Raw genomic sequence first — 15300 nt, 5'->3', positions numbered from 1 at the left:
AAGTAATTGAGGTAACTATGTACTGTACATATAGGTAGGGATAAAGTGACAAGTCAACATAATAGATAATAGACAGTAGCAGCAGCAAAAAAAAGGGTCAATGTATATAGTCCGGGTAGCCATTTGATTAGCTACTTAGCAATCTTGTTTAGAAATCTTATGGTTTAGGGGTAGAATCTGTTCAGGGTCCTGTTGGGTCCAGACTTGGTGCATTGGTACCGCTTGCTGTGCGGTATCAGATGGAACAGTCTGGCTTGGGTGGCTGGAGTCTTTGACAATATTTAGTGCCTTCCACTGACACCACCTGATATAGAGGTCCTGAATGGCAGGGAGCGTAGCCCAGTGATGTACTGGGCCATACGCACTGATTTCTGTAGCGGCTTGTGGTCCGATGCCAAGCAGTTGCCTTAGCAAGCGGTGATGCAGGCAGTCAAGATGATCTCAATGGTGCAGCTGCAGAACTTTTTAAGGATCTGAGGCCCCAATTGTCTCAAGGCTTTAACCTGTCTCCTCCCATTGATCTAAACTGATTGGAGTGGATTTAACAGATGACATCAATAAGGGATCATAGCATTCACCTGGATTCATCTGGTCAGTTTATGTCATGGAAATAGCTTTTTTTTGTACACTCAGTATGTCTATGTCTGTGTAGGTATGGACATGAGTGAGTGCATGTGTGCTAAGGTGCGGTGAATCAGAGCAGGTGGTCAGTCCAGTTCAAGTGTTCAGCAGTCTGATGGATTTTAGATAGAAACTGTCTCTGAGCCTGTTGGTATCAGACCTCATGCTCCGATACGTCTAACCGACGGTAAAGGAGAGAACAACTCGTGGCTGGGGTGTGTGGGGTCCTTGATGATGCTGCGTGCCTTCCTAGGCACCGTTTCGAGTAGATGTTCTGGATGGCCTTTATATAATCTCATCATTATATACAGTATCTCTGAAAAGTGTAAATTAGTTAGTAGGTGAATGGAGGAGTGTTCTCGCCTCCTCAATAGCCTTCTCCCAGCGAGGAAGCACAAGAGTATCCTACCTAAGTCCTTTGTGGAAGAGTTTTGAGATACGCCACACCCCCTTTGAATCAGCTGTTGTTTACTCAGAGGAGAAAAGCATACACATATTTAAAAACATTATGCTACTTATCCTTTTATCTATAAATGTCACAACTAGCTGAATTACTTTTTACAACTGTATTCATTTAATTTGGGATTCCACCGCTGTAAATGTAATTTGCATGAGTGAGTCTCATTTCATACATTTGTTTCCACATTTCCTTTCCTCCCCTCCCCGGTTATCTTTGACCTTTTTCAATAGGAGGCGAGGAGAGGACGGAAGATGAAGTTGAGCATACCATTTGAGAATCTCCCATTTAAAGGGCAGCAGCCATACTGACAGTGTTCCCCAACTCCTCTCTGTTTTTTAACTGGTCGTTCAGAACAGCACCGATTCTGTTTAATTGAAGGTTAAACACTGTTTTTTTCATACTGAACGCAGGTCAGGCTGAAGTGCATTGACAGGTCAATGAAACAGTTTACTTGCTGCCTTTTCCACATGCCAGGACAAAACGGCTCTGTTTTACTGCAATCAGACTTTTTATAATACTGCATCTGTCAGAGGCCTGAGCTTTTGGGATAGGTGGTACATCTCTCGTTTCTGGACTGCTGGATCATCAGATGCCTTGAGATGCATCCACCTGCAGTCTCGGAGGCAAGCCGCCAGTCACTAAAACCTGCCTGTCACTAAACGTATTATTCTGTACGTAAATCCGTGCCACTCCATTTAGCATTATAGAGTATGTTACGTTATGTTGGCCATATCTTGTCCACACTTAGCTACCTTTCGTCATTTCATTATTTTGGGGCTCATAACCAATGATGATACTAGCAAAGAGGATTTAGATAACTTAGTGTGAAAACTCTGTGATACAAGCACATTTCACGGGTAAGACTTTTTTTGATTGTTGATTTTTTGATAATGGCAGCCTTCAATTTGATCATTATTTTCCAGCTCTCCAGGTAGCTGGCTAAAAGGTGTGCATTTTTACTATGTGACTTTTTGCATGTGTGTGTGTGTGTGCTCACAGACTGTTCTCTCTCCCCAGTGCCAGTGGTGAGGCGTCCATGGACAGTCCATCCTCTACCAACAAGGGGCCCATCTCCATCTCTGCTGGTTAGTACAGCTGTCACACACGTGGACACATCATTCTCTAACACATACACACCCTCTCTGCATCTTGTATCTATCTCATAGTCTCTTTCATGGCCTCTCCCAAACGCACACATTCTCTTTCACGGTCTGTCTAATGTATTTTTCCTCTGTTTTTCTGTTCCTGTCTTTCTATCTCTACCTCCTGATACTCATTATCTCTCCTTCTGTTTCCTCTTCTCCTCTGACATCAGTAGTAGTATACAGCTCAAAGTAGTAGCATGCATCTGGCCTTCCCATGCCAATGTTTTAAGAGGCTTAGGCCAGCAATCTAAATGCCTGATCAAGGGAGCGTTATCCATGGTTTTTAGACTGTACTTTTAATTTTCCAACTTAATAACATTGTAATTTTGTTATTCCCAGTGCTATATCAATAGTTATATCTATATCAATAGTTTTGTCAAGAGGTGGCCCCAATCCCGTTGGATGACAGTCCCCATCCCATTTACACCCCCCCATCCCATTTACACCCCCTATCCCATTTACACCCCCATCCCATTTACACCCCCCATCCCATTTACACCCCCCATCCCATTTACACCCCCTATCCCATTTACACCCCTATCCCATTTACACCCCCCTATAGATCCCTCCCTGTAGATCCCTGCTCTGTTTATCATATATCCCGATGCCTAGTCACCTTACCCCTATACATATCTAACCCTACCACTCTACTATCCCTGCACATTGTAAATATGGGTATTGGCACTGACCCTGCAACTGACCCTGTATATAGCTTACTTACTTTCTCGTGTGTTTTTGTTCTACTTCACTTTTCTTATTTTTTTTATTGTACTACTGATATTGATCACTGCATTGTTGGGATTGCACAAGGAAGAAAGGCATTTCACTGTACATGTGAACGTGACAATAAGAACCTGATTATCTTTCTGAATTTAGTTAATGCTACAACCCTTACATTTTTCATACACAGTTAACTTTGTATATCACATTTTTGTTTATGCTGAATAATTTCAAATGGCCTATTCAGTCTTATCAGTATGCACAGTTCAGATTGCTCTCAGGTACGGTATAAATCCTGTTCAAATATAACCCAAACACAACTATTGACTTATTAGGTCAGAGCCACAGTATGTCATTTCTGTCACTTGTTGTATCATACTATGGATTCTGTCCTATCACTCTAGGCAGAAATGACTCTCGATTGTCGTGTAACTAGTATACACATCATGCATTGCTTTATTCAATTTGTTCTAAGTATTTGTATGTGTGAAATCAAGATGTAGGATACTGTACATCCTTCAATTCGTATTTTATTATGACCGCAGCTCAATTGGTAGGCCAATGTAATCTAACGTAAGGTATCATATCATACTAAAGCAGTCAAACTTAATATATTATAAATGGACCAAAGCTGGTGCAATCAAGACTTTGGATACTATACGTCTTACAATTTGTATTACATTGTACAACAGCTATTCCATCAATAGCCTAATGTAATGTAACCTAACGTAAGGTAGCATATCATACTAAATGGCGTGGCACGGATTTACGTACAGAATAATATGTTTAGTGACAGATACTACTGCACTGTTGGAGCTAGGAACACTAAGCATTTCGCTACACCCGCAATAACGTCGGCTAAATATGTGTATGTGACTAATACAATTTGATTTGATTTGACAGGCGGGTTTTAGGGACAGGAGGCTCGACTCCAGAGCTGCAGCTTGATACTAGGATAGGATGTATAGGATGTAGTATAGGATGCATTCAGGGCCTTTCAGGAGGATCCTGTGATACCTATGGGGTCTTTGTTCGTTGACGGTTCTAGACTGGGTAGCCTAGTGGTTAGAGCGTTGGACTAGTAACCGGAAGGTTGCAAGTTCAAACCCCCGAGCTGACAAGGTACAAATCTGTCGTTCTGCCCCTGAACAGGCAGTTAACCCACTGTTCCTAGGCCGTCATTGAAAATAAGAATGTGTTCTTAACTGACTTGCCTGGTTAAATAAAGGAAAAAAATAAATAAAATAAAAATACTGTAGTGCTTAATACATGAGAGTAAAGTAGAAATTTAATGCAGGCACGGTCTGCAGATTTTTCTACTGTTCTCTAATTCAATGTATACTGAGATGTAGTAACTGTTCTAAAAAGAAGTCATACCAGTACCCGTCCAAGCAGGGTACACGGATGTCAGAAAGAATATCGTATGATGTGACGTCATTACGTTTTAACAATGTTTTTGCAAAGATGGCGGTGGTTGAGTGAATGGGACGAAACAGCCCTTTTAGTTTGAAAAATATATTTATTCTAAGGTATTTCAGTTTCTTTTCCGACAATCTGATTTAAATAGTTTATTTTCTGAAATTCCTTAATAAATAGATTCTTATTAAACGAAGAACTAGAATGGTAATATGACACAGAGCAAAAAGAAGAAACGGGCGAATCGCAGTCTCCTGCTGGCGAAAAAAATTATTATCAAGGATGGAGGAACGGTGAGTTTCCACCTAAATGACAGTATTTGCCATCGTATTTCTTGAGATTAACTAGCAGCATGTGGTATGTCTACAATATGTCACATTTCGCGAGCTAGCTAGCTTCTGCTTGCTAGCGTCCGGGAAGTTCATCATGTGCCTCTTTATAGTCCTCTCAAAAACAACATAGCTAACGTTAGCTAGTTGGCTGGCTAGCACCAGATGTTTGGCACTAGCTAGCTAAGTTAGCTAGCATATCAGTATCTTTGACAGTAATTTAGCTAGATGCCATCTGAGATGGACAAGTATTAGCTAGCTGACTAGCTAGGGAAGTAACTTTAAACACTATTGTTGAAAAGGTGGCTAGGCTAATAGAGTTCCATAACCATGGGCAAGCTTTCTAGCTAGCCGTTTGTTTAGTTCGATGATGTTATAGTTATTCAGCAATATGGTAGCTAGCTAAATTCCTAACGTTGCTTACTGAAATCAACAACAACTAAAGTGAAATTTGCCAAGACTGCAACACCGCTACTGGCTCTAGTGTCAATTATGAATGTTGTGTAAGCAGGAAGATGCCCCACTGTGTATTATGGTGACTTATTGCTGAGTTGACCTTTTAATATATCTTCTTTGAAAGTAAGACAGTTGAGTATTACTTGTTTCTTGTTGACACACTTACATAGTTATTCCACTCTGTTCACCAGGCACAAGGTTTTGGAGCTCCCAGCGTGTACCATGCTGTAATTGTCATCTTTTTGGAATTTTTTGCCTGGGGCCTGCTTACAGCACCCACTTTGGTGGTATGTTGTCTTGATTATGACCTATTATTTAATACAGTATGATTTGTTGGCTGCTGATAAAACTATGTTGAAGACCTTCTCCAATTTACAGTATCCACTCTCTGTCCCTGTCCCCTTCCAATCCAGGTCCTACATGAGACGTTCCCGAAGCATACGTTTCTGATGAATGGCTTGATCCAGGGGGTAAAGGTATGGTGTTTGAACATGTGCTATTATTTTGAACAGTTATCTTTCAATTCTGTTAAAAAAAAATTGGGGGGGTGTCTTGTTGTATTACAGGGCCTGCTGTCTTTCCTGAGTGCTCCGCTGATTGGTGCCCTGTCTGATGTGTGGGGTCGGAAGTCTTTTCTCCTGCTCACCGTTTTCTTCACCTGCGCTCCCATTCCACTGATGAAGATAAGCCCGTGGTACGATGGGACCCAACCTGAGAGAGTTCATAGTTACTGAGATCACCATTTTAAAAGCTGAATCAAGTGTATTATTAACTGAGTGCCATATCCTGCCTCGGGTTTCAGGTGGTACTTTGCAGTTATCTCGGTGTCCGGTGTGTTCGCTGTTACATTCTCTGTGGTCTTTGCCTATGTGGCTGACATCACGCAGGAGCATGAGCGCAGCATGGCCTATGGACTGGTGTGTATTGAACATTACCTACACAGTTTCTTCTAATCTTGTTTACCACAGCACCTTTTTTGATTCAGGGATTTGTGGTTCATTGCTAAAATAGTACATCATTCAGAACCTATTTGCAGATTTGTCCCTCTTAAACAAAGCAGAAATTATGCGCAATTTTTTTTTTTAACTACAATTTCATTGAAAGAGTAGTAGTAGCAGAGCTTGGCAGTAGTAAACCTTGTCTGCTCTTGTTCGTTAGGTGTCGGCCACCTTTGCTGCTAGCCTGGTGACGAGCCCGGCCATTGGCGCCTACTTGGGCCGTGTGTACGGGGACGGCCTGGTGGTGGTGCTGGCCTCGGCCATCGCTATGCTGGACATCTGCTTTATCCTGGTGGCCGTGCCTGAGTCTCTGCCTGAGAAGATGAGGCCAGCGTCCTGGGGGGCTCCCATCTCCTGGGAACAAGCCGACCCCTTTGCTGTGAGTACCTGTCCACCTCTAAAGGCTCAGTCAGTTGGTGTTATTATTTTGTGTAGCCATTATTAGTGTGCTTTCAGAACGCAAAATGATAAACCTCTTGAAAATGTGTGCTTCAGTTTGGCACTATGATCAGTGGTAGCAGCTAGAAATTTGGTGGGTCTATGGACATTTTTATGGACATTTTTCATTTCGGTTGCATCACAGTCCTCCTGACTGCTGACGTTGGGGTCATTTAGAAATCCAAAAAAGGTTATAGGGGTAATGTGTGTCTGTTTTCATGGGACAATGGTATCAACGGAATTGGTGGCGGGGGGGTGGAGGCCGGTATTGTTTATGATTAAAAGAGGGCTTAGGAATAGAATGTGGTGAGAATGGCTGTGCTGCAAGACCCCCCACCCCACCCGACTGACGCCCATGGTTCCCCTTAGGGAAACATAGCATTTGTTTTTGTGTTGACACTTTCAACTAGCTACTCATGTTACAAGTGGTCCTCTTCAGTCTTCCCATTTCCCTACAATAGCTCTATCACTTAAGCTACTGTTTTCATTCAAGTTCATAGAAGAACAAGACCACCTGATGTTGTATGCATTTGGGAAGAGAAACTTGACAAGTTCTGTGGTTAGTTGTAAACGTAACGATTCCTGTATTTGGACCAACTTGTTTGGTACAGGCCATGTTAGTGTTACCTCGTCTTTAATTTATGCGCACTGTTTTCATAATTCCTCTATAGTAGGCTTTCAGCGAGTGGCGGTGGTTCTAATTGCACATTGGCACCAACGGTGCCCAAAACAGTACAGGAATAGTACACAAAAAATATATATTTGATAAACACAATTGGATTTACCCAGCATAAGGAACAAACTTTCATGCCGCATTTAGACCAGGATGTGGTCTTTGTCAGCCAAACCTGAACTTCCCCTAAGGTGGGTTGCTTGAAGGAGCCACGGTGGTGTGTGTAAAAGGGGGAGGGAGTTCAACAGGCTGTTAGACAGACGCCAAATAGGGGAACAATTAACCTTTCATAATCCTCTATATTGCTGAGGGGCTGTACAACAACAGTTAAAGCTACATGGCACAATGTACAGCAGCTACTCATAGCACAGCGAAACAGGTCTTCCTCAGGCAATGTTGAGGGGGAAGGCTGACGTGTCGCTGAAACACATCAACATCACATGATATAGCAATGATGATTGCAGGGTACTTACAGTGTCTTCAGAAAGTTTTCACACCCCTTGACTTTTTCTATATTTTCTTATTACAGCCTGAATTTAAAATGGATTCAATTGAGATTTTTTTTTAGTCACTGTCCTACACATAATGTCAAAGTGGAATTATGTTTTTTTAGTTTTTTTTTACAAAAATGGTAAGATGCAATATGTAGAACTTGCTCCACCATTTCCTGGTTGTTAAAATTCGAATAGTTTGTCTAATTTAAGTTTGTGACAAAACAAGTAGTCATTGTGTAGATAATCATTGTAGATCTACCGCTTTTTAGACTTGCTTTCGATACGAATGACAGATTTATAACACAGATTTCTATGTGAATTTGGTCGGGTCGCCCCAAAAATGACATTGTAGCTGAAATGTCTTGGGTCAACTATTCAACCCCTTTTTTTTTATGGCAAGCCTAAATAGGTTAAGGAATAAGAATGTGCTTAAGTCAAATGATAAGTTGCATGGACTCTTGTGTGCAATGATAGTGTTTAACATGACTACCTCATCTCTGTACCCCACACATACAATTATCTGTAAGGTCCCTCAGTCGAGCAGTGAATTTCAAACACAGATTCAACCACAAAGACCAGGGGGAGTTTCAAGTGCCTCGCAAAGAAGAGCACCTATTGGTAGATCAGTAAAAGCAGACATTGATTATCCCTTTGAGCATGGTGAAGTTGTTAAACTTTGGATGGTGTATCAATACACCCAGTCACTTCAAAGATACAGGCGTCAGGGATTTCACCATGAGGCCAATGGTGACTTAAAAAAACACTTCGAGTTTAACGACTGTGATAGGAGAAAACTGAGGATGAATCAACAACTTTGTAGTTACTCCACAATACTAACCTAATTAGAATGAAAAGAAGGAAGCCTGTACAGAATATGCATCCTGTTTTCGACAATGCACAGAAGTGATACTGGGAAAAAATGTGGCAAAGAAATCTACTTTTTGTCCTGAAAGAAAGTGTTATGTTTGGGGATAAATACAACTCATTACTGAGTACAACTCTCCATATTTGCAGGCATAGTTGTGGCTGCATCATGTTATAGGTATGCTTGTAAATGTTACGGACTGGGGAGTTTTTCAGGTTATAAAATAAATGGAATTGAGCTAAGTTCAGGCAAAATCCAAGAGGAAAACCTGGTTCAGTCTGCTTTCCACCAGACACTGGAAGATGAATTCACCTTTTCAGCAGGACAATAACTTAAAACACAAGGCCAAATCTACACCGGAGGTGCTTACTAAGAAGACAGTGAATGTTCCTGGGTGGCCGAGTTAGAGTTATGACTTAAATCTGCTTGAAAATCTATGGCAAGACCTTAAAATGGTTGTCTAGCAATGATCAAAAACCAATTTGACAGAGCTTGAAGAATATTGAAAATGTTGCTCAATCCAGGTGTGGAAAGCTCTTAAAGAGCTTACAGTCAGAAAGACTAATTGCTGCCAAAGGTACTCCTACAAAGTATTGACTCAGGGGTGTAAATAATTATGTAAATGAGATATTTCTGTATTTAATTTTCAAAAAAATTGCTACAAATTTGAAAAACATGTTTTCAGTTTGTCATTGTGGGGTATTGCATCAATATAATCCATTTTGAATTCAGGCTGTAACACAACAAAATGTGGAATAAGTCGATGGGTATGTATAGTTTCTCAAGGCACTGCGAAGATAATATCAAGATTGTGTTAATAAATGTAAGTGTGTTATGATGATCGATCCAGGGAAATAAGCATCATCACACGATTGACCTACAAAACTTAAGCTAAAGGAGTATTTATTTTGAGTCCGAGTGAAGTCTCTCTTTTTTTTTTGCTCTTAACACAATCATCACGATTGACGCTGTATAACGCTGAAGGCCCAAGTCACTGATATTGTAGCATAACAATACAGAATGGGGGTGTTTGTAGGTCAAGGGTTCCCAACCTTTGTTCCCCAGTGTCACCTTTTTCACATTAACCCCCCTTTATTTATTTATTTATTATTGTTTATTAAGGTGGCCTATATTAAATACAACAGCAGCTTGACATTGTTTAATTTGAGCGACCTAAGAAAAGTGTTGTTTTGAAGCTACTTTCCTGCAATTCTACATAGTTTAACAAGACTCATGAGGTAGACTATTTTTATATGATAGTAATGGATAAAGAAAATATTGGTTTATTATTATGTATATGAACCCTCAATGTAATTATACATAATATAATTTTTTCCGTAAAGTGATTCGATCAGTTGATAGCAACAGTCACGCATTGTATAAAATTACTTCCCAAGCACTTTAGAAGGTCGTAGCTCAGTCATGGAGACAAACCAACGATATTCCGACGTGCACTAGAATTGCGTCTTACTCTTGCATTTCACCACTTGATTATATCCTAAAGCATCACGGATTTATGCGTAGTTTTAGATTTGTATAAACAAATCGCGAATTGTTCAAAAAGTACCCCCCCCCAATCAAGGAAGGTCCCGCACACCGCCACGAAACGTTGGCTCCCCATGTGGAGGGGGGGGGAACCCCTGTTGTAGGTGGTTATGTGTTGGTGTAATTCTAGGTCTCCTGACTCTCCGACGCAGACCACAGCTGTTTTGTAACTCTACTTCTCTAGTTTGCTCTCTTGGGTTGAGACCCAGTTCTCACAATAGGCCTCCTTTCCGACCAGCCGACCAGGAGGAGTGGTTGGGTGTTCTTGCACATCATATCGTTAACACTTGTTATCACCTACCGTCCTCCTAACCCCTTTTTCTTTCTGTCTCCAGTCTCTAAGGAAAGTGGGCCAGGATTCCACTGTGCTGCTCATCTGTATAACAGTGTTCCTGTCCTATCTCCCTGAGGCTGGCCAGTACTCCAGCTTCTTCCTCTACTTACGACAGGTCGGCTATGTATACTGTCAAATATATAAACGGACGTGTAAGATGCACGTCAGATGTCAGCCCATCCCCCCTATTTCCATTATCAATGTAACTTGAGGTCAAGTCCCCTTCATAGTCAGTATATCATTTGGTAGAGTTGTCGAGGGATTTTGACTATGTAGCTCATTCAAAGTATACAACCAAGTTATCATATTTTGCTTGGACCCCTGCTCTTTGCTGCTCACAGCTAGGCATATATATATATATATCCTTGATGATAGGCATACTCATTTTGTTTCACTAGCAGTACGATCACATTTTTGCTCTCCCTTTTTTCAGATTATGGGATTTTCACCTGAAAATGTTGCAGCTTTCATAGCTGTTCTAGGACTGCTTTCAATCATTGCACAGGTTAGTTGTCATTAACTATCATTACATTATTTATATATATGTGTATGTATGTATGTATGTATGTATGTATGTATGTGTGTGTGTGTATATATCTATCTCACACACACAAAATTATGTGGACACCCCTTCAAATTAGTAGATTTGGCTATTTCAGCCACACCTGTTGCTGACAGGTGTATAGAATCAAGCACACAGCCATGCAATCGCCATAGATAAACATTGGCAGTAGAATGGCTTTACTGAAGAGCTCAGTGACAATCAACGTGGCACCGTCATAGGATGCCACCTTTCCAACAAGTCAGTTTGTCAAATTTCTGCCCTGCTAGAGCTGCTGTTTCTGCTGTTATTGTGAAGTGGTAACGTCTAGGAGCAACAACGGCTCAGCCGCGAAGTGGTAGGCCACACAAGCTCACAGAACAGGACCACCGAGCACTGTAGCATGTAAACATAGTCTTTCCTCAATTGCAACACTCACTACCGAGTTCCAAACTGCCTCTGGAAGCAACGCAGCACAAGAACTGTTGGTCGGGAGCTTCATGAAGTGGGTTTCCATGGCCATGCAGCCGCACACAAGCCTAAGCACCATGCGCAATGCCAAGCGTCGGCTGGAGTGGTGTAAAGCTCGCGGCCATTGTACTCTGGAGCAGTGGAAACTCGTTCTCTGGAGTGATGAATCACGCTTCACCATCTGGCAGTCTGACGGACGAATTTGGGTTTGGCGGATGCCAGGAGAACACTACCTGCCCCAATAAATAGTTCGAACTGTACAGTTTGGAGGAGGATAAATAATGTTCTGGGGCTGTTTTTCATGGGTTGGGCTAGGCCCCTTAGTTCCAGTGAAGGGAAATCTTAACGCTACAGCATACAATGACATTCTAGATGATTCTGTGCTTCCAACTTTATGAAGGACCTTTGCTGTTTCAGCATGACAATACCCCCCATGCACAAAGTGAGGTCCATACAGAAATGGTTTGTTGAGATCGGTGTGGAAGAACTTGACTGGCTTGTACAGAGCCCTGACCTCAACTCAATTTAACACCTTTGGGATGAATTGGAACGCCGACTGCGAAGCCAGGCCTAATCGGCCAACATCAGTGGCCGGCTCTTGTGGCTGAGTGGAAGCAAGTCCCTGCAGCAATGTTCCAACATCTAGTGGAAAGCCTTCCCAGAAGAGTAGAGGCTGTTACAATATATTAATGCCCATGATTTTGGAATGAGATGTTAGACAAGCAGGTGTCCACATACTTTTGGTCGTGTAGTATATATCTATATAGTTATTCCATTCTCTGCCATGTTATGACGACCTTTGGTTTGGCCATATAACAAGGACTTTCATTATAGGCATTATGAACATTCCAATAAAGTGTTTCTAATTATGTTCTTTTTTGTTCCCTTTGTAAGACTGTAATATTGAGTTTACTCATGCGTTCCATCGGGAATAAGAACACCATCTTGCTCGGCCTTGGGTTCCAGATACTGCAGCTCGCCTGGTATGGGTTTGGCTCCGAGCCATGGTAAGCTTTTTCAAGGCGACTCAAAACATTGAACGCATCTGATGATTCAGTTCAGTGATAGATACTCTTTACAGTGACAGATACTCTTTAAAGTGACTATCTCTCTACAGGATGATGTGGGCAGCAGGAGCTGTAGCAGCCATGTCAAGCATCACTTTCCCAGCAATCAGTGCGTTGGTTTCTCGCACCGCTGAGCCAGACCAACAAGGTTTGTACTTAGTTATAACTTTATTTTGTAACTTTCTCTGATTTGTCTTTTGGCAGGGTCATAAATGAGAAATGGTTCTGTTAAAGGGGCAGTTAATCAAAATGACTTATTTTTTTCCTTACCTTGAAACCAGTTAATGCTTAGCCATAGACCACTTTTCAAGGTAAGGAAATAAATATGTACTTTTGAAGAACTATCCCTTTAACTTACCTTGTGAATTAAAAGTTGAATCAAATCCAACTAATACGAAAATTATTTTGGCGCTCATCCCACAGGGGTGGGCCAGGGGATGGTGACAGGGATCCGGGGTCTGTGTAACGGCCTGGGGCCGGCGCTCTACGGCTTCATCTTCTACATCTTCCACGTGGAGCTAGATGCGCCCCCAGACGGCAGCCAGGACACGCCGGTCCACACTCAACCCCACCTTCAGCACCTTCCACAGGTTAGCCCCCAGCCCCAAACTTTTCTCCTCCTCCTCATAGTTTTGATACGCAGCCTGAACCCGACGAGGCTTGAATTTGGTTGGAGTTCAACAGCCAGCATACCTCCTCAAAAGTGACCAAGCAGTTCAACAAGGCTCTATCGCTGTCTTAAAAGTGGCTATCATTATTTAGGCACTATGCAATCTTAGAGGTTTGTGGCTACTATTTAACGTTAACTAGTTACCAAGTATTTACGTGACTGTTTTTGAATATGCTTTGTACAAGTGTAACCCTAATTTGTTAAGCATTTTCCTAATTTAGTCAAATTCTCTTGTACCTTTTTATTCTCTCCTCAGACGTCCATCATTCCTGGCCCACCCTTTCTCTTCGGAGCATGCTCAGTGCTGCTAGCACTCTTGGTGGCCCTTTTCATACCAGAGCACCCCCACCTGGGCCCCCGGCCTGGCAGCTGGAAGAAGCACAGCTCGCCCCACGGGCACCCCCACAGCCCACAGCCACCCGGGGAGGCCAAAGAGCCCCTACTGCAGGACACAAATGTGTAACACAGACCTGGCTACTCGGGCCTGACTCCCCCCTCTTCAAAACCACACAAAGCAAGAGAGCTCATGTGTAGGTGTAGTAAACAATCAAAAAGCTATATTAAGAGTTACCACTATATATGTATACATAGGAGTATGGTTTTTTTAAAGAAAGTTCTATCCAAAGGCACTATTTGCAATGGCTTATATTTATTCATTTTTTTGTTTTTCCTCAAACTTTTACTTTTTGTTTTTCTTCAACCGTTGTTTTGATGATATTGGACAGGGCAATGCTCAACTCAGGGACATACCTGTTGGGCTGTTTCTGAACACAGTGTGTTCCACAATCAGAAGAGGGAGTCTCTGCACAAAAAACAACAACCTAGAAAGAAAAAGAAGCATCAAAAAGACTGGTTAGTCCTCTAGAGTTGGGCCTTCAGCTTTACGGAACTGTGTGTGAGAAAAATGACAATGCGGGGCTGAATCGGAAATCCAGTTGAAATTTCCCCCAGATCTTTGCGTAAAACAGCCTTAATCCACAAACTAACCACGGAATGTGAAGACGCGATGGACTTGGAATGGTACAGCTGAATTTTTAAAGCACCTTTGTTTTGACGCTTATATCAAACTGCTGCCTATATGAATTCCTACTACCACTTCTTCAGACTGACTGGTGCCTCAATTGGGGTGGGATACTTTTTGGCGGGACCACAAGGAGATATCGTATCAACCCCTGCTTACTCTTTGACATCACAGAATGTGACAGATTGGCTTGATATTTTGTCTTTTATTCTCATTTTGTTCATGTACACGGCCAAGTTCCTGACATGTATGGATCGTACAGTTACAGAAAATGATCATACAAGAAGGGTTTGCCTTTAAAAAATATCTAATTTACACGAAGGACACCCTATGTCAGACAACACGTTGCATAGTTACGGAATCCGTAGATCCATCTCGTGGCCTTCTAAAAACCTTTTCACTTCTACAAACAAAATATGTTCTCGTTTTAACTTGCTTATTGACCAAATACCAAAAGTACATATTGAATCATGAAAGTGTGCTCTAGCTATTTATGAGTTGGTGTTCTGTAAAACAGCAATTTCTTGAAATACTGTATGCAGTTTTTTTTCTTTTCCATGTATTGTCATTGTTTTGCTGCCTTTTATTTTCAATATTACATTTGTTGACTGACCTTGTAAATATACAGTAAGTATACAACCATGCATTTCAATAAAGTGGAATATTTTGATGGATTTATGGTTGGGAAACTTAGGTAAAGAGAACATTGAGCTAAATCCAAACATGAGATACCAGGATGATGAATCTTGAAGTCAATGTATTTTAGAGTTCCACCCGCAGCCTTTTATTGTACACTATTTGATAGGGTACACACTTATCAATATAATTTAGCATGTTTTGCTGTGTTGGGCAGCAGGCTGTAATTGACGACAGGTGAGATGGACACATTGCTGGCAGTTATTTCACCAAGAAAAAGTTCTATGTCACGCTATATTTCTAGTTTGTCTTCAAATGGTTCTGTAAGCTTGATTTGGAAATGCAACTATTTGAGGAGATTCACAAGATGCAACTTCAAACCAACAGATTTAATTGCAGT

The 15300-nt window shown here is 41.6% G+C and overlaps 1 protein-coding gene across 1 annotated transcript; it reads left to right on the top strand.

Annotated features, from left to right (window-relative positions):
- Positions 1-4385: 4385 nt before the first annotated feature.
- On the top strand, positions 4386-14938 carry LOC115108146 (hippocampus abundant transcript 1 protein). The gene is made up of 12 exons (XM_029632170.2): positions 4386-4655; positions 5339-5434; positions 5561-5623; positions 5714-5841; positions 5950-6064; positions 6306-6524; positions 10496-10609; positions 10928-10999; positions 12401-12513; positions 12624-12721; positions 12997-13163; positions 13500-14938. The coding sequence occupies exons 1-12, from the start codon at positions 4575-4577 to the stop codon at positions 13704-13706; spliced, it is 1473 nt and encodes a 490-aa protein (XP_029488030.1). The 5' UTR covers positions 4386-4574; the 3' UTR covers positions 13707-14938.
- The last annotated feature ends 362 nt before the right edge of the window (positions 14939-15300 follow it).

This window comes from Oncorhynchus nerka, linkage group LG24 (assembly GCF_034236695.1).
Source record: "Oncorhynchus nerka isolate Pitt River linkage group LG24, Oner_Uvic_2.0, whole genome shotgun sequence".
Lineage (NCBI taxonomy): Eukaryota > Metazoa > Chordata > Actinopteri > Salmoniformes > Salmonidae > Oncorhynchus > Oncorhynchus nerka.
The sequence above is the reverse complement of the archived record's forward strand: the minus strand, read 5'-3'. Positions and strand labels throughout refer to the sequence as shown.

Excerpts from the sequence above, each read along its gene's own strand:
- LOC115108146 (XM_029632170.2), top strand. The coding sequence starts at position 4,575 with ATGACACAGAGCAAAAAGAAGAAACGGGCGAATCGCAGTCTCCTGCTG. Across the intron at positions 6,065-6,305 it reads GCAGCATGGCCTATGGACTG|GTGTCGGCCACCTTTGCTGC; the intron begins GTGTGTATTGAA and ends CTTGTTCGTTAG. Across the intron at positions 6,525-10,495 it reads AACAAGCCGACCCCTTTGCT|TCTCTAAGGAAAGTGGGCCA; the intron begins GTGAGTACCTGT and ends TTCTGTCTCCAG.